The sequence below is a fragment of the Camelus ferus genome, chromosome 16, assembly GCF_009834535.1.
Source record: "Camelus ferus isolate YT-003-E chromosome 16, BCGSAC_Cfer_1.0, whole genome shotgun sequence".
NCBI classification, from domain to species: Eukaryota; Metazoa; Chordata; class Mammalia; order Artiodactyla; family Camelidae; genus Camelus; species Camelus ferus.
Window position 1 is genome coordinate 33,294,204 of NC_045711.1, and position 22,399 is coordinate 33,316,602.

At 52.0% G+C, this 22,399-nt stretch overlaps 2 protein-coding genes across 12 annotated transcripts in view; one reads left to right on the forward strand and one right to left on the reverse strand.

The window, feature by feature from the left end:
• The first annotated feature begins 43 nt into the window (after positions 1-43).
• Positions 44-11,996, forward strand: LOC102513870 (cytochrome b561). Of its 4 annotated transcripts, XM_032457139.1 has the most exons (7): positions 48-182; positions 534-648; positions 7,765-7,979; positions 8,932-9,030; positions 9,267-9,370; positions 9,711-9,868; positions 10,035-11,996. In XM_032457139.1, exons 3-7 carry the CDS (start codon positions 7,775-7,777, stop codon positions 10,225-10,227), a joined length of 759 nt encoding a protein of 252 aa, XP_032313030.1. In that variant the 5' UTR covers positions 48-182; positions 534-648; positions 7,765-7,774; the 3' UTR covers positions 10,228-11,996. The 4 variants fall into 4 exon arrangements, with proteins under 4 accessions (XP_032313026.1, XP_032313030.1, XP_032313029.1 ...); XM_032457135.1 differs by lacking the exon at positions 534-648 and having other exon boundaries at positions 44-182; XM_032457138.1 differs by lacking the exon at positions 534-648 and having other exon boundaries at positions 112-248.
• A 2,819-nt stretch (positions 11,997-14,815) lies between these two features.
• TANC2 (tetratricopeptide repeat, ankyrin repeat and coiled-coil containing 2) overlaps positions 14,816-22,399 on the reverse strand; it is a 304,320-nt gene continuing 296,736 nt past the window's right edge. For 6 of the 8 annotated variants that reach the window (XM_032457146.1, XM_032457143.1, XM_032457142.1 and 3 more), the window contains one exon: positions 14,816-22,386. In XM_032457146.1, the coding sequence (XP_032313037.1) occupies positions 20,439-22,386 (1,948 nt within the window). In that variant the 3' untranslated portion in view covers positions 14,816-20,438. The remainder of the gene's footprint in view (positions 22,387-22,399) is intronic. The other 2 variants (XM_032457147.1, XM_032457141.1) reach the window with 1 other exon arrangement.

The following is a 22,399-nucleotide window of genomic DNA, read 5'->3' on the forward strand; positions in this document are numbered from 1 at the left end:
CCGTGTCGCCAGCCTAGTGGCCAACCCGCCGCGGGCGCCCGGTCGCCATGGCGACGCGGCAGCGCCGAGGGCGGCGCGGCTCGCGGAACCTGCTGAGCAGCCCGGGTGCGGCGCGGGGAGCTCGCGGGCCTGTCGGCGGCGCTGCGCAGCGGGGTCGAGGTCCGGGCCCGGCGTCCGGCCAGGTAGGCGCCCTGGGCCGATGGGTACGAGCCGAGCCCCGGCGCGGAGTCCGGACCCCAAGGGCTCGGGTGTGTGTATGGAGGGGGGCCGGCGGGCTCAGGGACGCTCTGGGACGGGCCAGGATCCCAGCGCCGCATCCAGTTTTTCTCCTTCCCTCTCCTGCCACCACACCTGACTCAACCTCACCTGCTTCCCCGCCTCGGAGCTTGTCCCACTCCTTCCTGGAGCTGTCAGCCGTAGGCCCTGTGTCCGCCTCTGTGCCGAGTCTCTGCGGAAGTTAGGACGGAGCGGCAGGTGACCCCAAGTTTATCTATGGGCACACGACTAATATTTTGCCCTGTTCTACAAACAAGATAGCTTAGAAGTGGATCGACTAACGTTTGCCACGGCTGTCCTTTTGCAACCCGAAACCGAGCTGCCAGCTGCTTTTCTAGTTGCGGTGTCTCCATCTGCCTGTTTCCTCTTGCGGTGAGATTTCTAGCTAGATCCCTTCCGTGTTCCTCTCGAATATCTCCAGCCTCTTGGTGTGAGAGTCGGGGTTTCTCGTTTGGGAAATCCTTATTCGTTGGGTTGGCTTTAGTGGGCCCTGAACTGTGGGTAGAGGGGTGCAGAACTGACCTGAGGAAGGGATCTGCTGCTGCCTTTGACACCTGGGTAATGGCAGGGCCACCTCCCCTCTCTGCCTGCTCTTTCCCCAGGACACCCCAGAGGGGAGGATCCATGTGGGCCCCGGAGTCCCAGACATGTCTTTAGAGGCTGGCACCCCTCCCAAGTCTTTTTGCCTTCTGGTTGCCTCTCTCCTCTCTCACTCCACCTTGGCTGTCTTTGAGGATTTTCTAAGACTCATTAAATGAAGCTCTATCTTATTTGAATTCTCTTTCTTTGTTTTCATAGCAAATGAAAACACCCAAACACACACACACACACACACACACACAGCTTTGCTACTTTCTCATGGATTATCTTGATTTCTCTTGTGAAATTGGATTGAGGCAGAAAATACAGGCAAGTCATAAATGCTAACAGGAGCCCCACAGGGAGAAAGCGCTGCTGCAGCCCCGCCCCCAAGCAGGAGGAAACTGGGACCTGAGTGGAATGCTCTGCTTGTCCCACTGCTCCCAGCCTGTGCCACCTTCCCTTGGCAGGCAGAGCTTGGGCAGCTTCTAATATAAAGCGGTTCAGCAGCACTAGAAGGCTTTGGTGGAGGAATTCACCCCAGATCCAGGGGTTTCTGCCCACTGAGGGGATTCATGGTAGACAGAAGGGGCTTGTGGATTTATTAGCAGGTATCATGCTGTCTGCTGCCATCTGGCTCTCTGGGCCCCCAAACCTCACGTATTAATAGCTTCTGATGTATGACTCTTGCTAAGGTGCTATTAGGACCGGATTTAGTGTTTGTTAGATTGCTGTTTAATTGAATGCCTACTGTGTGGCAGGCACTGTGCTAGGCACTGGTACATATTTATCCTGCTTAATCTTTCCTACAGGCCAGTAAGGCAAATCTCAGCATCCCCCTACCTTATCGATGAGGAAGCAGGCTCAGAGATGGCACTCGGTTGTGCAGGTGCACGCAGTCATGAACAGTGGGGCTTTGAAATCACATCCATCTGACCAGGGGTGCATTCTGACTTTCCTATTCCTCCATTAAAAAATAATAAGAATTATATTTTACAACTGCATTGGTATAAAGACAAATATTATCCGGGTTGGATTAAAAAGTAAAATATTTCCTTCAACCCTAGAAGTTTGTTTTTTCTTATGTTTGTAACAGAAATCAAAACCTTTTTTGTGAGTCCCTACAAGTATTGAGCTCTGACACTGGGCCTCTGGACACAGTGGGGAACTGGGGTCAGCGTCTGACTTCAAGCTCTGCTTTCTTCCTGGGGGCTTCTTGGGAGTGGGTGGTAAGAAAGTGGCCCACCTAACAGCTCGGGTTTCATTTTGCCTTCTTGTTCATCACATTCGAGGACATTCTTGGACAAATGGTTGTTTCCCCTCTTCACCCATCAAGAAAAGATCTAGCCCCCAACACAATCTTTTCTAACCCAATTAAAACCCTGCTGCGGATAAGGAGGACTATGGCTGGGCCAGGCTCTCTGCCTCCAGGCTGTGGGACGTGTGCTGTGTCTGGTCCCCCTAATGAGATTAGGCCTGGTGGCCTTTCAATGAAACCTAGTGCACCAGGGGGTGGGTAGAGCGGGGAAAGGGGTGCTCAGCACGTCCAAGCCCTGCGGGCAGCTCCTGTCCCTGTTTGATTGCATTAAGTGGAGTCTGACTGCAGATGTGTGTGTGGGGGGGGAGGGGTGACTGTCAGAGGTCCGACATCCACATCCTGTGCTCTGACAGGAGGGTGGCCTAGTAAGTCGCCATGTGAGCCTTCTCTGGTTCTGAGACTCTTGTCTGCTGGGTCCAGGAAGCCTTTGGGGGTGCAGAGGGGCTGCTCCCAGGCTCTGACACTGTTGCTCTAGGAATGCAGGAGGCGCAAGAGCAGCCAGCATTCTGTGGTTCCACCCAGTTAGGAAGGAAGGGTGAGAGAATTTTCCCGCTGGCCAGATTGGGAAATGAAGGAGCAGGATTCAAAGGTATTTGCTTAATAGGGAGTGAATCTCAACTGATTTCAAGGTTTTCAAATGCACACGTGTTTGTGGGTGAGTCAGATTCCAGCTGGGGTCCTTGCAGTGTCTTCTCTGCGTCCCCCGGCATTGGAATCAGCCACTTTGTGCAGACATAGGTTGTTGTTTATGTTGCACTGAGTAAGCGATGGGGCGATGGCACTGCTGAAGGGTCTCAGTTCATCTCTTAAGCACAGAACCACTCACTACTGTGTCTTTTCTGTAAATCTGGATTTTTCACACTTAGATCTTATTGGCTGTGAGGTCACCACCTGTGGGCAAGCCAAAGGCCTGCCCGAGGTGGGATGGTGTGCATTTTCCTGTTACCCCTCACACGTGGACTTATCTTCTAAGTTGGAAGGGGCCATAGGGGAGACCGCTTGGGCCTCCATGATTCCAAAGGTCATTTTTCATCTCTGGCTTCCTCTGGGATGCCCAGTTACCGCGGCACAGGGACCAGGAGAGATACCTTTGGAGCAGTTGTCATGAAGATCTTGCAGCTAGTTTGTCTCCGTCACCCCTTCTCTCTAACCCACCCTTTCCCATCCCTCAGCCTTTTCTCCCAGGACAGCCCACAGGGGACACCAGTGCTTGATGTCGTGGGGGGTGTTAAGTTGCCTTAGGAGCATGGTTCCCAGGGGGGTGAGGAGGGCCCAGGAGGACTGACATGGGAGGGGAGAGGCCGTTCTGGAGTCCTGCTTCCGAGCAGATTCAGATGCCCTGAACACTGGCTTCGGTATTTGGGAAGCTTTCCGCTCTCCCATGTTAGGAGGTTCAGAGCCACACCCCTAGCAGACAGCAGCCTATCGCAGCTCAGAGGAGCGGCCACTCGAGTGTGGTGAAGTCAGCGCGCACAGTGGAAAGTGCTCTTGGAGCTTAACTCATAGCCTGAATTCTCATGGCCTTTTACTGTAGAATCTGCATCTACTCTGCATCTTGTCTGCAAGGTCCCCCGGAAAGGCGGGGGCCTTGTCTCATCTGTGTGTTCCAGCATCCAGCAGTGTGGCTAGTGTATCACAGGTGTTCAGTAAACAACTGAGTTGAGCAGTTCTTTGCTGTGGATGATTTGGGGCAGGTCATTTATCTTCTCTGAGTCCCAATTTCCTCATCTGTCAAAGCGGGCTAATACTCCTGTCATCCTCGTAGGTTGCTGCGAAGACTGAAGGAGAGAAGTGCTGAGCACAGAGCAGGGCTTCTTAACTCTCATCTCCACTCCGCTACCTTGGGTGCAAACCTCGTTAGGGTTCGGATTCCCAAGGGAATTCAGGGTGATGGTTCTCAGTGTAGGACATTAAAGCTACATGTTTAGTCATTGCGCTGTTCCAATGTGTTTTCTTTTCAACACCACCAAGCAAGTCTCCAATCCTCAACAGATACTGCTGGGTGTCCTACAATTTAACTCACCTGGAGACAGCGTCAGATCCCACAGATGACAGGCTCAGTCCCACAAGACTGCCCCCTACCCACCTTCAGACACCAGTTACAAGTCCAGGTTTCACCTGTGCTGCTGACCAACAGGCTATAGATCAGAGCTTCCACGACCCCTCCTCGGATTCAGTTACTTTGCTAGAGCAGCTCACAGAACCCAGAGAAACTTGCTAGGTTACGGGCTTATGACAAGAGGATATGATAGGGACTGCCAGATGAAGAGATACATAGGGCAAGGTCTGCTAGGAGACACAGGAGCTTCTGTCCCAGAGAACTGGGGTGTGCCACCCTCCCGGTATGTAGATGCAGTATGCCGTCACCAACCTGGGAGCTCTCCAGACCCCGTCCTTTTGGGGTTTTGTGGAGGCTTCATGACACTGGCATGACTGATGAAATCATTGACCTTTGGTGGTTGCACTCAATCTCCAGCCCCTCTCCCCTCCCTGGAGGTCAAGGGTGGGACTGAAGGTGCTGACCCCCAGTCCTGTGGGTGGTTTCCCTGGCAACCAGCCCCCATCCTTCGGGGCTTGGTTTACATGATGTAAACTTTAACACAACAAAAGAAACGTTTCTGAAAAAAAACAAAAGAAACGTTTCTGGCTTTCTTCCACTTGGGGAACTCCTAGGGTTTAGGGACTCTGTCCTGTGCACTTCTTGTTATAAATCACAGTATCACAGCTATGAAAAGAACTCTAATTTCTGCCTATCTCACTAGGAGATTGTCTGGGAAGGAAAAAAGCTGGCTCTGGCTTAAGTCACCACGGAGTGAGTTGGGACCCAGAGGCGACAGTCCTTTGCCACTCGAGCTCCCTCTCGTCCTCTATCTACTTGGTGGGGCAGAGCACGTTCCTTCTGTTCTTCCTAATTTGGAGCTAATCAGATTCCGACTGCGCCCAGGGCTCTCGGGGAGGAATTAAATAAAGGAGAGGAGGACGACATTTCTCATTTGGTACATTTCCTGTTGGAGTTGGCGCTGGGGATCAGATCCCCGAGGATACCCAAGGGAGAGTCAGATGCGTTCCGGCCTTCCTGGAGCTCACAGGGCGCTTCAGCGGAGGGGCCCACAAGAGCTTAACGTGAGGCAGGACACCAAAGAGGGTAAGTAAGCGCCAGGCCAGACTTTGGGACACAGACGAGGGGGACAAAGTGGTGAACAAGATGCCCATTTCAAGTCGTGGAGCAAACTGATAGAGGTAGGGAGGGTGGAGAGGAGCATGAAGGGGAGGGAATAAGAGCAGGTGGAGTTAGAGCTGGGGACCTGGGAGCACATCCTCCCAGTCGACTTGGTAAGAAAAGAGAGAGGGCTGCAGAGGAAACAGAACTACGATCAGGTTATGGAGTTGGCACCTGACCAGCACACACGGGAGGCCCTCTGTGAGGGTGTGGCAGCATGACTGGGGCCCTGGCTTTGTCCCTGTCCCTGGTGGGTCAGGCAGGCTGAGGAGGGTAGGGAGATGGGGGCAGAAACTCCAGGCCCTGGCTGGGGTGGTGGTCATGAAGATGGCCAACAGGAAAGTGTGGCGAGACGTCGGGGAGAAGCCCTAGGATTCAGCGGCCAGTCTGCTGAGGCGCCGAGGTGTCAGCGCTGGGAGGTCAGCGTAGACGGGTAACTGGGTGTGCTGAGTCTGAACTGTTTGAGGGATGTCCAGGTAGAGCTGCTAGTGGACAGTTGGAAATGGGGTTTAAATTTGGGGGAGAGGGCTGTCGCTAGATTTAGGAGTCACGGGGGTAGAGGTGATAAACATGGAGGCAAAAGTTCCAGAAACGCGTTCACTGTTGCTGAGGGCTCCTAGAAACAGGGCTTCCCACCTGCCATGGGTAAGTTTCTGGAAGATGACTTGACAGAATGTTTCCAAAACCTAAAAAAGAAACTAGCCCTTTGCTCAGGATTCCATTTCTCCATTTAGGAATTAGGCAGGTGTGCAAAGATGATCACAGTGTTGTTCATTTAGTGAAAAACTGAAAGCTGGCTAAGTGTTGAGATGAGGGGGTTGGTTAAAACATGAACCAGCCGTACAATGCAATACTGTGAACGTATTAAAATGATGAGGTGGGTGTATATTCACTGACATGAAAAGATGTGTGTGCCCTATCATTAAGTTAAAAAAAGTAGGTTAGAAATTGGTATGAGATCCTGTTTTTATAAAAGAAAAAATATCTATCTCTAGAAGAAAAGGATATAAATCAAAATGTAAGTTACTTGTAATTTCTCTCTTTTTTTTTTGCTTATCTGTATTTTACTTCAAGGAATGTGTATTAACACCCCCGGTGACCCCTCTTTTAAAAATGGGGCAGTTGCCAACAGTTGGCAAAGGTGGCAGAGAGAACTGGAGGTAAAGACAGCCTGGTGACCAGGAGGACAAGCCAGACTGACTGGAAACTGGTTCTTGAGCAGCTCAGGGTAGAGGGTGTGTGCTCGGTGTGAGGGAAGGGACCCCGAAATGTGTTAGTCGAACACTGCTGCTCAGCTGCTCCGCTGTCCTTCTCTGCTGATAAGGAAGGAGAAACAGGGTGTCTTCACTGCTGCTGGGAGAGGCCGGGCCGTGGGAAGAGGGGAGCTGGGGGAAACGGCGAGGTCGACCCTCTGGCCACAGGCCGCCAGCGCCCAGGCCGAGTGAACAGAGGCCAGGCTTATTTATCAGCCCCCTCTTCTCCTCCCCTCCCCCAGCTGCCTCTCCCACCTGCGCCTGTGTGTGGGGAGAACCAGCAGATTCAGGGTGAAGAGCTGGCATGGAGGCCATCCTGAGCCCCAGCAAGGCTGTAGGGACATCAGGGATGGGACTGAGGAGCCAAGAAATGCCTCCCACTGGCCCCTGAGCCTGGCTCCCTTCCTCAAACTGCCTTGAACCCCTTCCCTTGTCTGTGGGACAGGATCCTTGGGAACTCAGTGACCCCAGGAGTTCTCATCTTGTAGGTCTCCTGTCCTGTGCCTTTGGTTGGGGAGCTTGGCCTGAGGGAGTGCAGATCCACAGCCCGGGTGTGGAGGGGAAGAGGCAGGAAGGGAAAGTCCTGTCCTGTGAAGCGGCTCAGAGCACGTTCCTTCTACCAGCCTGGTGGGGCCTGTGCGGTGGGCAGGATGCCTCTCATCTGGGGGCTCAGAAAGCTGGCACGGGGGAGGCAGGCTCCCCATTTCCCAGCCTAGCTGTCCTTAATGATTCACCTGGAAGAATTCCTGCACCTTCAAGGAATTTGCTCACTTCTCTGTATTTCACCCTTGAACCCCACCTGAGAAAACCCAGGGCCTTCTGAAAAAGAAAGTAAAGCACAGGCACTGGGCCCTCCTGCTCTCGCCAGGACTGGGAGGAGCTTTACTCACACCATCATGTCATTGCACGTGGAGAACTGCCAGCAGGTGTGGGTCTGTCTCCCAGCAAGGCTGGGCCCTCCTGCTGAGCTGCTCCTGGGCCTTCAGACTCTACGTTAGCACCGAGGCCTGGGGGAGTGGGCTGAGAGCCCAGCGGCAGGGTTCTGTGTGGGAGGACTGGGATGTATTTTCGGTGGCCGTGGGCCGTTCCCCTGAGCTCTGCTGTTTTTCCTGCCGCAGCTGCCTCAGCATGGAGAGCCATGCCAGCTCGGCATCCACCCCTGGGGCGCTGCCTTACTACGTGGCCTTCTCCCAGCTGCTGGGCCTGACTGTGGTGGCCACGACTGGTGCCTGGCTCGGTGTGTACCGAGGGGGCATTGCTTGGGAGAGCGCCCTGCAGTTCAACGTTCATCCCCTCTGCATGGTCATAGGCCTGGTCTTCCTGCAGGGAGACGGTGAGTCCCGGGGCCGTGCCTCCTCAGACAGACAGTTTGCAGGGACTCTCTCACCCCTGAGGTCTCTCCAGTCAGAGAAGGAAGCTGGCTTAGAGCCTGGGGACACTGGGAATCGAAATCAGAGGCCCTTTGGTGGGTGGGTGGGTGGCAACTCCTTTCAGACCTGTCCCAGCTCTTTTACCCCTTGATTCAACAGGGAGCATCCCAGGGTGTATGCGCTTCATACAGCAGAGGCCCCAGGGCTGGGCTGTGAGCAAGGCCCTCAGCTGTAGAGGCAGTTTGAAATTGGGGGAAAGAAAGTGAGTGTGTGTGTGAGTGTCAGGGGAGATGCTGCACTGGGCCAAGTGAAAGCTCCTCTAGGATCCAGGCCGTGCTTGGATCCCACCTGCCTTGAGGCCAGGGGACCATGGCCTTCTCTGGGCAACAAGAAAGCTGATCTGTATCTGCTAGATCCACACCTCCTAGAGGTGGTCCAGGTGACAGCCACCCCCTCAGCAGCAGAATCCTAAGAGGCATTCCCCAGACCCCCCGACCCTGACCTCCTCTGCCCAGTGAAGGGGAATTAGCTTGGGAACCAGGGGTTTCCCACCAAGGGAACCTGTTTACTAAAACTAGTGAATATCTGATCAAGCTTCAGTATTGGACAGTTTGAGGACCATCATAGCTAAGAGGTGAACTCAAAAGCCTGGTGACACCTCAGTATGACTGCATGATGACCCTGAAACACAGCCTGGAATACACAGGACAACTGACAAGGAGGTGGCGGGTGGGTGGGGGTGGGAGGTGCGAAGGCACCGGGAGCCTTGTTTCCTCCCTCACTTCCAGTGGCTTGGGGAACCTGGACAGGCCCTTAACTCCCGTCACCTCTCCAGCTGGGCTGCCTCCTTGCGCAGGCAGGAAGACCTCGAGCTCAGGTTAGCGCACTGACATTTCCTTTCTCACGTCCCATCAGCCCTGCTGGTTTACCGTGTCTTCAGGACTGAAGCGAAACGTACCACCAAAGTCCTGCACGGGCTGCTGCACGTCTTCGCCTTCATCATCGCCCTGGTGGGTGAGTTCCTGGCACGGCCTACCCTTCCCCACCTCTGCGTAGACTCGGGAAAGAAGCTGCGTTACTGTCTAGTCCCCCCTCTGCATCCCTCTCTGCCTTCCAGGCAGGGACTGTGGGTGCTGGCAGCCACCGAGCCGGGCCTGGAGCCCAGAGTCAAGGCTAGTCGAGTTTCCCTGGGGCCACTTCCCGTTCCCTCCCTGTCAGCCCTGTCCTCAGCCGACCCCTCTCTGGTGCAGGTCTGGTGGCGGTGTTCGACTACCACAGGAAGAAGGGCTATGCCGACCTGTACAGCCTGCACAGCTGGTGTGGCATCCTGGTCTTCGTGCTCTTCTTTGTGCAGGTGGGTCCTCTCTGCGCCCCAGGCACGGGGAGGGCTGGGCGGGGCGCGCGCTGCGGGCGCCCGCACAGGTGAAGATGCTCCAGCAGGGCTGGGCGCGAGGGGGCTTTGACCCCGACCCCGCGGCCCCAGGCCCAGCCCTCAAGCGCACAGTGAGGGACTGGGACCGGGTCTGGAGCGCCCGCTGGGGCCGACATTATCCCTAAGTGCCCGCCGCCCACCCGGGGCGCCAGCCGAGGCCCGCACGCGGTGGGTGGAGGGGCCCGCGGTCCTCGTGGCGGCGGCCCCCCTGTGGCGGCCGCGGGCTGCTCAGTCTCCGGCACCACTTGGCCTTTCCTCCCAGTGGCTCGTGGGCTTTAGCTTCTTCCTGTTCCCTGGAGCGTCGTTTTCCCTGCGGAGCCGCTACCGCCCCCAGCACGTCTTCTTCGGCGCCGCCATCTTCCTCCTCTCCGTAGGCACCGCCCTGCTGGGCCTGAAGGAGGCGCTGCTGTTCGAACTCGGGTGAGCGCCGCCGCCAGCCAGCTTTGTGTGGGGCCCCCGAGCAGGGGCTTCTCTCCCCCCGGGGGGCGGTGGGGCTGGGGTCGGGATCTCACAGCACCTTTCGGCCCAGGGGCGACCGGCACCCGGCCTAACGGGCCCCCGGGGCCTCCCCATCCCGACCCCGCAGGGCCAAGTACAGCGCGTTCGAGCCCGAGGGCGTCCTGGCCAACGTGCTGGGCTTGCTGCTGGCCGCCTTCGGCGCCGTCGTGCTCTACATCCTGACCCGCGCCGACTGGAAGCGGCCCCTCCAGGCCGAAGAGCAAGCGCTCTCCATGGACTTCAAGACGCTGACGGAGGGCGACAGCCCCGGCTCCCAGTGACCGGCCGCCACCGCCCATGTGGCGGCCGCTGGGGGTCCCGTCTGTCCCGCACCTGCTGGGGCCGCCGTGGGTCTCCAGGACGGTGGCCCGTGGAGGGCTGGGGAGGCGAGGGGCTGGGCAGCGTTCCTCTCTGAGCGCTTAGGGTTTGGCCTCCTCCGCTTCCCCTCTTCGCTGCTGCTTTAGTCCTGTTGTTCATGCCCAGACCCCCGCCCTGTTGTCCCTGTCACCACCCCCTCAGATGGAGAAGCCTTGGGTAGGGTTTTGTGCCCTTAGTCCTGGTCGGAGAAGCACAGATGCCTGAAGGAGACGAAGAGTGCTGGGCCACGTCCAGGGAGAAACCCGGGGCTCAGCGACGGGCCTGGCAAAGCCAAGACTTGCTTTGTGTAACACTGGACTCGTACCAGAAGTCTTGCCGGCCCGAAAAACACCGGCCTTGAATGGGCCCAGTCTTTGGCAGCGGAGCAAGTGATATTATGTGTAAAATATGTTGGTGTTCAGGGCAGTGTTCCCCAGGAGAGGGGAGGAACTGGCCCTGGGAAGCCCCAGAGATGTGGCTTTGGCCCAGCTGCTCTAGAGCCTTCCCTTTCTTTAACCCTTTGGCCCCAGGACAGCTTTGTGGGGAGAGGGGTTCAGGCACAGGACTTCAGACAGACCTGTCCTTGGCGGCCAAGGGCAGCCCAAAGAAGAGAAAGGAGATGGTCCCCTGTGTAGGCTGCTGTGGGTGGTGGGCTTCCTTGCAGCTCCCTCCTGCAGAGGCTCCGCTCCCCGCAGGGCCTCCTCCATCCTCAGAGCTCATCAGGCGCTGCTCTGACAGGCTGACGGTACAGACCTTTGTTTTAAACAAAAAGCTGCCGCTTTTGCCTTTTTTCCCTTTTGATGGGGAGGGGTGGGGGCTGCCTGCTTCTGTTCAGGAGGAAAGCCTCATCCTCTCCTACCTGAGACCCATCTTTGCAGGAAGCTGGGGACTGAGTTGGAATCAGATTAATCCCCCCAACCCCATGGCTGTGTAATGCTGTTAGCTGAGTCACTGTTTGGCTTCAGTCTAGAAATAACGTGATTAGAGCATCGATCTTGTGCTTCTTGGACTCGGTGAATGCTCTCTCCTTGTTTTCCTTGTTTTTCGGGCTTTGAGGAGCATGACGTAGTTTGAGACAAGACCCAGTTTACCTAAGTGAAGAGATTAATGAAATTTCCAAATCTGACTACTGTTCCTTTAATGGTTGCCTTTTTCACACCTAAATGCTGCCTTAGAGAAAGGGGCTTGTCTCCTCTAATGCTCAGATTTCTAAAACTCGGCTTTTGCAGTGGGTCCTCCCTCAGGGATGCCACTTCTCAGAGCAGGGGGCTGTGGGTGGCACCCTCCACAGCAGGGCTGCCTGCCTCCCTCCCCAGGCCTCTCTCGCCCGCTGCAGCCCCTGCACCAGGATGCTTGCACCCTGTGTAGGTTGTAGGCTCTGCAAGGGCGCAGGCTCCAGCAGTTCTTTCATCGCCTGGTATAGTCAGTGTTTACACGTGGGAAAACTCCACCTTAGACAAAGTACCAAAGTACAATTGTGTCTCTTCCTTGGCAGAACATAGAGAAACAGAACCTTGGATTTGCAGTAACAGTCTGTAAACTGGCCTGTTTGCTAAAGTGTATGCTGGATGACTGAGGAGCCAAAAAGCCCCCCAAAAGCTGATCCGTGGTGGTTTATTTTGCCTGTGGCCAATCTTCTGTGATGTAGTGTCGTGTTGGTGCAACAGATGATTCAATAAATGTCTACAGCAGATCCCTTGCCTGTTATCTTCATTTACTGTGGCAGTAAAAGGAGCCAGTGCTGTTAGCAGATACGTGAAGTTAGTCTAGGAGGGTCAAGAGAAATTGAATATCCCCGGGTTGGGCACAGCTGGTAAAGTGATTAATGATATTTATCATGTACAAGCGCAGAAACAGCCCACTGGCTGTTCTGACTCTGGACCCAGTGAGGGAGGCTCTTCCACATGGTTAGAGAAATTCTCTTTTCTAGGTGGCAGGTGGAGCTGTAAGAGCCTGACAAGGGCATTGGCAAGAAGTTTCCGGAGTGTTGAGTTAACCCTTTTCCTTTTGAAAATGTGTCTCTTCATTCCTTAAGAAGAGGAGCAAAGCTTTGAGAACAAGCCGAGATTCCACTTCAGATCAGTTCTTGAGGCTCAGGCAGATGTGCTTATGGTAAACCTGGGTGCGATCTCAGGTCTCACTGTGATGACGCACCATGTGCTCCTGAAAAGCACTGTTGCTTAATAACTGAAAAACTAACCGAGGGGGCTCTCTATTGAAAGGGACCCGACAGCAAATCCTCTGATAAGGTAAATAATCCTTAAGTGACATGGATTCTTACTTCCTAGCATTTACTTTATTTTCTGTATCTTACCCGGTTTCTAACGTGTCTGAGCTGGAGTGCAAGAGGTCTTTGCTTTATGCATCTGTAGAGTCTTTCTCCTGAATCAAGGCTTCTGTGTGGACTGTGCTTAAAAGCCTGCGAAGCATGGCCTGGTACACGTTACAAGCTGATCTCTCGGTCACGGTCAGGGCTGGCTCTCTGTGTACGGGCAGAGGTCTCCTGACCCTGTGAGTGTCCCATTTCACTTCCGCCTTTTGCACTAGCCTCTGAATCTTAAGCGTCTCTTTGTGTCTGTGAATATTCAGAGGATCCCAGACTTGTGGATGCTGCCTCTCCCTCCAGGGGTCTACTCCTGCACCAACTCAGTGGGTACCTCACCTTCTCACTGGGTTTGGAACCTGGTTATTCCTCTTGCCCTTGGCACAGAGTTGTTTCTCCAAAGGAGCACAAAGTAGCATCTTCCAAGCTTCCTTCTTGACCACTGCCTGTGCTCCCAACAGGTCATTTAAACTGCTTGCTTTTCTTGAATTACCCCTTATGAGGAAGCGGGCAGCAGGGTACCAGGCTTTCAGGACAGATCTGATTCAGAGTCCCACCTTTGCCTCCACGACCTTGAGCAATTTAAACTCTTAGGATGTGCTTCCTTATTTGTGTTCTGGAGAGAGAGCAATGTGTTTTAAGAGGAGTAAATTAAAAGAATTCATGCGATGCCCCTATCACAGCTTCTGGGACACAATGGTCTTCTCAAGAGAATGGCCCATTACAACGGACTCTGAGCGCGGTCTCTTCTATGAGGCCCTTGTAATCACAGGGCCTTCCAGACAGGATGCCCTTGGTATGAAAGTCCCACCCTTATTCCTGCAATGTGAGGTCTCCGTTTTCCAAGTTTCTTCAAGCCCCTTGAGGCTTTTAGAGCTGAAAGAAGATGACGCTACACTCTCCGCCCTCCCTGCCTCCACCTCAGCCTGTGGAAGGGAGTTCGACCTCCCACGTGCATGTGTGCACAGCAGTGCGTTGAGCTGTAAAGAGCTACTAAAGGGCACCTGTCAGGGAGTGAAAGTGACAAGGACAAGAAAGTCTGATCTGGGACTTCTGAGAACCTATTAAGAATGTGCTGAGTTCGGCTTGCTGTTGCTCTGAGCAGCTTTTTAGTCAGGTCAGGGCAAATTCTTGGGAATTAGCTTTTTAGGAATTACTACCTTTCACATTATATCCAGTGCTCCAGGAATCCTTAAAAAGGTGTGGTTTTTTTCCCAGCCACTCACCCATTTTTTGACTTTTAATGAAATAATTGGAGGAGACCAGGAATAGTTTTTCGGACTGAGCAGGTAGTTCCTTCTGGAGTCCTCTCCTCCTCTTTAAAGACAGTTCTGGTGTCCAGGCTGGGATGACTGAATGCCTGGAGTTCTCCTGCTTCCTCAGCTTTGTTTGGGGGAAATGGATGTAGTTACACAGCAGGGATGTTTGTTCAACACAATCTGGCATCTGGAGGAAGTGGTCTCCTTCCTTGCTTGTCCCTGAAGTAAACAGAGAGGTCGCAGCTAGGCAGGAAAGACTGCAAGACTCCGTGCAGGCACTTTTAAAAAGGCATGGAGTCTCCAGCCAGTTTCAGGAAATCTGCAACCTCTCTGTCCACAATGCAGCTGCCTAGCTCTCTCTGTGGCAAGGATTAGAAATTCTGGCCGGATTTCTGAAGGAAAAAATAAAGTCATTGGAAGCAGTGGGCTTCTGGCTTTGACCAAGTAGACTTGGGAACTAAAGCTACAGCCATCCTGCTACCTCGGGCTACAGTCTTTTAACTTACCAGCTCTATGTGGCAGTCCACTTCAGCCTTGGATTTTGGTATGGCAGCTGGACTGGGGTGGTGGGTAGCCTCAGCTATTAAAGTGAAACAAGGAGAACACGCTGCTCCTTTACACTGAGTATGGCTGGAGGAAACCTCTCAGTGAATGCAGCGAGCCTTGGCTGATGGCCCTCAGGACTGTCCCTCTCGAGTGCCTACCACAGTGTCCAACTCTGAAGAGAAGTGCTCAGTAACTTCACTGAGTGAATAAGAGCCTAGAGGGGTGACTCTGAATGTCCCGTAAGAGACCAGTCAAATCATTAGGAACCTGGTCTTTGCCAGTCTTCCTTGGGGGAGGCTCCTCGGCTCTGCAGGCCGCAGTGAGGATGAGCTTGAGTCAGCTCCCTGGAGACGTATTGTAACGAAAGGAGAAAGCACAATGCCGTGTTTTTCCAAGTGTTACCCATTTATAAATAAGTACATTTGCTTTCATACATACGGTTCATTGTACAGATGGCGATCTGTATACATGGGCAGGAAGTTGCATTCATTTAACTTTTCACATCTATCTCACACAGCTCACATGTACAGACAATAAAACTGCTCAAGCAAGTACAGCAAAGGAAAATGTCTTTCCTTATACACAGGGGGCTAGGTGCCTCTGTTGGATGTGGGACATCCCCACTGCACGAGTTCACAACTGTGTGGTGTTCAATATATCAGGATAGAGAACAAACATGCATTGGATAATATACTGTACAGAGAAAGTCCTTTACATCTGAGTTATAGAAAACCTAAAGGAAAACTAAGTGCATTAAAGCTTTTTCCAGCAAGTGTCTTGAAAGGACAGCAAAGAGGAGGAAGAATCAAAATCATATTAGTACAAATCACTCTTTTATTGTAGACTGTACATGTCTGTACTAATTAAAATCATCTTGGATTTGGAGGAGACAGAACAGAGACAAAGATGCTATGCTGGATGGAAAGGAGGCCATGCCTGAGAATGGCACCTGCCCTGAGCCTGACGAGGAACTGGCCCCATCCGCAGGAATCAGCCAAAGAAGAAAAAAATGGAAACAAAAAACAAACTGAGAAGCCAAACCAGAACAGGAAGTGTAACTTACAGGATTTCCAAAATAACCTGTGATGAAGTAGAGATCTGGAGCCAGCATTTCTAACTTTTTTTCCAGTAAGTTGGTTCACAATAAGGCAGGTACATTCAAGTACTGAATATTCCAGAATTAACTCTCTGGTCCTGGGGACCAAAGGGATTGAGTCGAGTCCCCCCTAACCAGATGTTCCGGTTAGTGATTAAACAGAAGAAAAATCCAGCCAGCAAGTGCTCCAACAACAAAGCAGCCGGGCTCCTTCCTTTCCACAGAGTAGGTGCAAAAAAAACAAGAGCAGTGCTGGCCTGCATCTACATGCAGCCAGCTACAACCTGACAGGTCAGCTTAGTGGAGATATCACCGAGTCAGGAGGAAGAAATGAGATGATATGGGTGAGGAAACATGAAAGTAACACTTGATTTTTGGTGTCCAATTATGCGTTCATTTGGTACTGACTTTCAAAGCTCTGACTGTGGCCATCACTTGGCCACAAGCATCTCAGGGTGGGTCAGCTGCTGTGAGGCATTGGACACCGAAATACAGGTTACCAACACTTCAGCCCTTGAGTGGTCTGTGTTATAAAAGTTGATGAAGACCCAGTGATTATTCAGGTAGCTCTGCACAGTGGCTCCACCAGCCCCGCTGTGCTTGTGTCCAGGCCCCCAGCCAGCCACCTTTTCTTGGGAGCAGCCAGAGCTGAGTTCAAGGCATTGCATGGTGAAGGTTTCCATGACACGTCTTTGTAGGTAGCTCCTACCCCTAAGCCCTTTGTTCATTGTTGTTAGTCATGGTAGATGGTCAGTCTGGAATTCCTAGAGGAGAAAAAGCCACACCTCCCAGTGCACAAGCAACTGGGCAGCACAGGCCTGGTGTGGGAGCAGCAACAGGCTGCCTCTGCAGGGTAGCCTCTCGAGAAGTGGTCAGCCCAGGGACAGTCAGGTAGGGTGGGTGAGGCCAGGACAGGGTGGGTATATCCTGCCCACCCCCCACCCCAGGGGCAGCCTGTTCCATTTTGTGGCAAAAATTCAGTGAGCAACTGGTTTTATTCAAGGCATTTCTGCAGTAGAAAAATAACTGTCATTGAATCAAACCATCCAACTGTGACATCTCTGGAGTTATATAAACGTTGGATGCCAAGAGGAGCTGAAAGGGGTACTCACAGAGAAGAAATGGGTCTTTTACATACCTGTCCATCCACCAGAGCAAGGGAGTTCTGGTCAACCTTCCCTCAGCCCCTGCCTGGCTGAAGGCCCAAAACAGGTAGTGTTCAAAGAGCTTATCTTGCCACTACTGGCACAGATGTGTGAAGACCCCTTTCCTGGCTTTTGTTCCTGCCTTCCTGAACTCTCTGAGCCCATGGGCCTGCCTGCTGGCCTGGAAGTGGCTCCTCCAGAGCTGCTGCCATTCTTTGCAACCAGATTAAGCCTGGTGCAGAGCCGCAGTGACACCTAGTGGTACAGTATGGTGAAGCAAGGTGACATCCACATAACCCACTGTCTATGACTAAAATCTAAGGAAAATACTTACGGATATTAAATTAGATACTGATTAATTTTTCTATTGGGTACATCTCTGGATTATAAAAATACCAATATTTAGTGAGGAGGGTTCATAAACTATTATACAATATAAGGACCGAGAATACCTTTCTCTAAACTGTTCTGTTTACAATAATTTAGGAAAAGTGTTTAATAATCCAGGCTTAACTAAATTAGCAAACGTGTATCTCTGGACAACGACCTGGGGTACTGTACAAGATTCTAATCAGTGGAATTTTCCTGAGCCTTCGAGTTTAAGTTAAACACATCTAGAAAGAGGGGCACATGGGAGAGGAACAAGAAGGGTTTGTGCTCTATTAACTTGGGACTTTAATAGTGCACGCCTGCAACCCGGACAAGATACAACAGCAGATACAAAATGGTCTCCATTTTGTCCATGCCAAATTCTCATGTTACACAGGTTTTCCCTTTACTTTGTAAATAAACATTAATTTTTAATTGTTAATTGTGTGCCTTACTGATCCAGTAAATAAAGTAAACATGTCTCAGGAGTCCCTAAGAAAATTGCTGGAAAAGCACTTTAAAATCACTGCAAATTTTTTTTTGTATTTAAAAACTCTTAATCTTTTTGATGCTTATATACAAGTTATTTCTTGTGCTATAAATGTTGTGATCCACTGCTTGCTTTCTTTCCTTTTTTTCCTTGAAAAATACACTAAAAGACAAGGGTGGTTTTGCTATTTTCTAGTGAAGACATTACTCACACTTAAATATCCAGTATTTATCAGAGTTACAAATTCAAACAATAAAGTGCACCCATATATAGACATGATGTGATGGAAACCCATTAGTGCAAGAATTCTGGGTGAACGGAACATACGATTTGGTGAGAAACCTGTAAGCTGAAGTTTGTCACCACTGTCTCCATTTCAGGGTGATGTGAACTGGGTGAATGGAACTTACCAGGTTCATCTGAAAGACTTCCCCCCACCTGAAGCCAGACACTGATTCAGCAGGTGCCGCTGGGGGAGGGGCATCTGTAAGGTACAGCACTAAGACCACCCCGTGGCAGTGAAGTAGCAAAACAGGGCACAGGCAGTCTGCTCACGAGGAAGAACTTCATCTCCTGCTCCAGTAAGGCCCAGCTGGCATTTTCTAGTCAAAAACAACTGGCGCCCAGTAGTGATATTCATGCCCTCTACCAGTGGCTAAAAAAGAATTGCATTTTGACTGTTACAGTTTAGGTGTTTTGCCCAGTAAGGCATGGACCTTAAATCTGTCTGTCCTGGAAAATCCTAAGAGACACACTGGGGAGAAGTAGCATCAGTGACGTATTTGTGAAAAATACAGAACCTGCTCACCCACTGATAGGTGAGTGCAGGTGGTGTATGTGGCACTCCAAATACACAGGGGCACTTTTCTCACAGACACTGAGAAATTTTCAAAATGTAGCAACAGCTCCTCAGTGAGAGGTGGTTAAAAAGGGTAAGATGCAAAGAGCCCAACGGGGCTGAGACCTGGACAAAAATGTCTGAGCGGCTGCTGGCTGCCATAGCTATACATTTCACCTTCTTGATGAGAGGAAGAGAGAAGGGAAGAGAAGAGACACTGATGTCTGCTCTGGTCTAGCTGAGTAGGAGACAGTCCTTAAGCATCAGAGAGAGGGGAAAGTCTGGGTTTGAGTTAGCCCTGCTATTTACTTCAACCACCCAGACCCAAATCCTGGCCCATTTCAAGCCTGGGGGTGGAGGGGTCCATCTGTTTGGCAGAATCTAAGTTAGTAATGATTCTGATTTCAGCTTCATGCTCCCCACGTCTTAACAATTCTTTCAGAGGAGACTTACTATCACAAACAGGTCTGATCATATCTGGATTTTTATTCAGGAAACTGCCCTTTCTATAGCCCTTTACTAACAAGAGCAGAACGATCCTTAAGAACAGAGAACTAACTCTCTTTTGATATTTTTAGTTATTTTGTTAAATTTTAAGAGGTGATGTGCGGTAGTACCAGCCTGCGCTAAGCCATTGGTTTCAGTGTTCTTGCCGTCCACCTCAAAGGACCGGTAAGCGAATGACCATGAGACACAGAAGATGCGTGGGGGTGACTGGACCAGAGGACTTGCTCCCTATCTCATGTGCCCCCTCCTGGGGCTGAACAGGCTCTTTCTTCACCCTGAAACACTCTGCTGCGTCTGGTTTTCAGTATCACTCCCCAAACACTCCTACCTAGACAAAGAAGAGACAATTCCTGTAGTAGCAGGTAATGAAACTATAGATCTTGAAATGGAATCAGACAACACCTGGTGTGGAATTCAAGGGCCCTGGGTGCAAGCTCTGGGAATAAGCCTACGGTCCCCAGAGAATTCAGTTTCCTTCTCAAAGAACCAATTCTTCATTATACTATCTAGGGTTTGTTTGTTTTTTAGTAAGAGGACCAGTAGAACAAAACCTGGCTCTAGGCGAAGATCCAACTAACAGGATTACTACAACAGTCAGCCTTCAGGAAGAGTATGCTTTTTGTGGACCATGATGCTCAGTGACATATCAAGACCTAAAAAGTAGGTTTCTTCAAGACAGAGATATTCTGCAGCCTTTCATGGAGAATCCAGAACAGTCTTTCTCTCTATATATATTTATTTATTCCCTCCCCAACCCATGGAGAATTGGTAGCTTTAAATGGTTAATTTGGCTAAAAACATAAAGAATAACTCGCCGTGAATTGTTTAAAAATATCCATCACTCCCATCTGATTTCCTCACTGACTGAAATATTTAAAGGGCTGGTTGTTTTCCAAATGTTCCTAAAATGCCTCTTGGTAAATCAACGTAGTGACATTTCAAATAATTAGGTAGGTGTTTTTCTTCTCATTTAATAGACCTATTTCTTCTCTTTCTCCTTGATCCTTTACCCCCGTAGGAAGACCAGCAATTATCTAAGTAAACATTCCAGACCTGACAGCTGCAGGGAGCTGGCGGTCCAGGGGAGGAGACCATGGCACAAGAATGCACTGGGGCCGCTATTTGGATAACACTGGATAAGAATGCAAAGGCAAAGGGGCATCACACTCTTTCTAAAGTTCCTAGAAGAAAACGAACAAGAACATCTTATTTTTGTAAAAAAGGAGAAAGACATTTACACGACAAGAACATCCGTGAAAGCGATTGTCTCCTGGAAAAAGCTGACCAGTGTGTTAAAGCGCGTGGCACGACAATCTCCTCGCTGGCTTCTGAAGAGAGAGAGCGTGTGGCTGGGGCACAGACAAGAGAAACCGAAGTCCTGGCTCGCTCGAGGCCAGCTTCCCAGTCGGCTGCATGCAAAGGATTTCAGCATGTGGGCTGCCACCTCTGAACACCACGCAGAAACTACATGAGAAATTAAGCCAGAGAACTACCTCAAATGTGGAAACCAAGCCTGAAAATGTGCAGTGAAAACATACGGGTCTCACTCCAACAAACGTCTTTTAAACATTAGACTCCACAAATGGTCTCTTTGGTTTGATAGGGGATGTCTGCCCTTGTCGAGAGTCCCGGGACAGCTGCCTGTACAGGTTGTCCTGGTACGCCTGAGCCACAGGGAGGGTCCGAGCCACCTTTACGTCGGGGTACGAGGAAGCCTGGCTGACTCTCTCCAGGAGGTCCCCACGGGACCCATTAGCCAGCATCCCATGGGGGCTGTAATAATCATCCTCCAGCAAATGGCCATTCTGTGCATTGTTGGTTTTGTTATAAAAGGCAATGTTGCTGATGGATGACGGTGGACTGAAGGACTCAGGCTGAGGCAGGTTGCCGGGAGACGTGGGACTGAGAACGGTATCCACTGATGACACTGCCCAGGTCCGATTCTGCTGGTGAAGGTGGGGGTACTGCTGAGTCCGGGCTGTTTTATCTATGATCCCCATGAATGGTGTGGTCCTGGATCGGGTGGGCTCACTGGGGTAACCTCCCTGAGTGGGAGACACTGGCGACAGCTCATCACATGACCTATCGTACGCCGGCTTCAGTGGGATCTCCATTTGCTGAATCGAGGAGGACGGCCGGAAGGTCGGAGTTAGGTTGGAGGCAGATGAGATACTGTTGCTAGATGGAGAGAAGCGGAGGCCTACACTTTGGGAGTGCAGCAGTGGCCTGGGAGTTGGGGGGTGGGGTTTCATTTCATTAGGGTTGACACTAATAGGTCTTCTGATTAAATGTGACACATCAGGGGACCCTAGTTGGCTGGAGGAACGCTCCAGATCTAGTTTTGAGTGACAGACTGGGTAGTAGGATGCAGACTGGCTACGCCCAATCTGTGGTGTCTGGCTGTATCTCACGCCACCGCGATAGGCTGAGGAAGGTCGCTGTGGAAGGTCTTCTTTGGTCAACCCCCCATGCTGACAGATGGCACCCGCACTCAGGCTGGCCTGGACATGCTGCACAGGCCTCCCATCCCCTACAATCCCCCCGATTGACCCTTGATAAACCAGCCGGCTCTGACTTACTCCTATGTCTCCCTGTGAAGACTGGTATTTACCAGCCATGGGATGGGCTACTTGGCCATAGGCCCCTGTGGAGATGACGGTGCTGGAATGAACGGCAGAGCTGGGCTGGTTGCTTCTCACAATCTGGGCTTTGGCAGGCTGGAGCCTGAGCCCTTGCTGGGGAATGGCCACAGGAAGCTGGGGCATCTGGTAGGGCCGCTGGGCCATTTTGGACAAAGGCGATTTCGGTCTGCCGGGAAGCTGACCAACGTTTGTGTCTTGCTGGTAGCGCACGGGTGAGCCTGACTGTGATCTATAGACACTCATGCTTTCCGCGGGAGGGCTGGCCCGATACTGAGGGCCTCTTCGGAGAGGGGAAGGGGGAGGGCTTGGGTATTCCTTGCTCTGCCCTCCCACGGGAGGGGGGCTAAAGCGGTAAGACCCACCCTGGTGCGCTGGGGAAGTATGCGGAGGACTAGGCCTGTAATGCGAGTTCTGGTGAGTTGGAGAAAGAGCAGGCGAGGTGGACTGATAGCTCTGCCTGGTGGGAGACCCTACAGAACTACTGGACCGGAAGTCAAAAACCTGATGAGAACCAAGAGGTGAGCTGGAGATGTAGGCTGAGTCGCGATGCGCCGGAGAGGAGGGCGGGCTCTGGATTATCGGGAGCCCCTGACTGGGCCGGGCCTCCGTCTGGAGGCCAATGGAGACATTCTCAACTTCCTGCTCCAGGTACTCCTCCTCGAACATGTCCTGTGCCGAGTAGATGTCTTCACGCTGCGGCTCAGGTTCCGCTTCTTCTGGTAATGGCTGCTGCGGCTGTGGCGGCGGCGGCGGCTGCACCTGTCTACACTCCTCCTCCACTCTCATCAGGAGCCTCTGGATCTCACGGTTGTTCGGACAGAGCTTGATGGCCTCGTTCAGGTCCTCTAAGGCTGCTGCAAACTGTCTGCTTGACAGAAGGT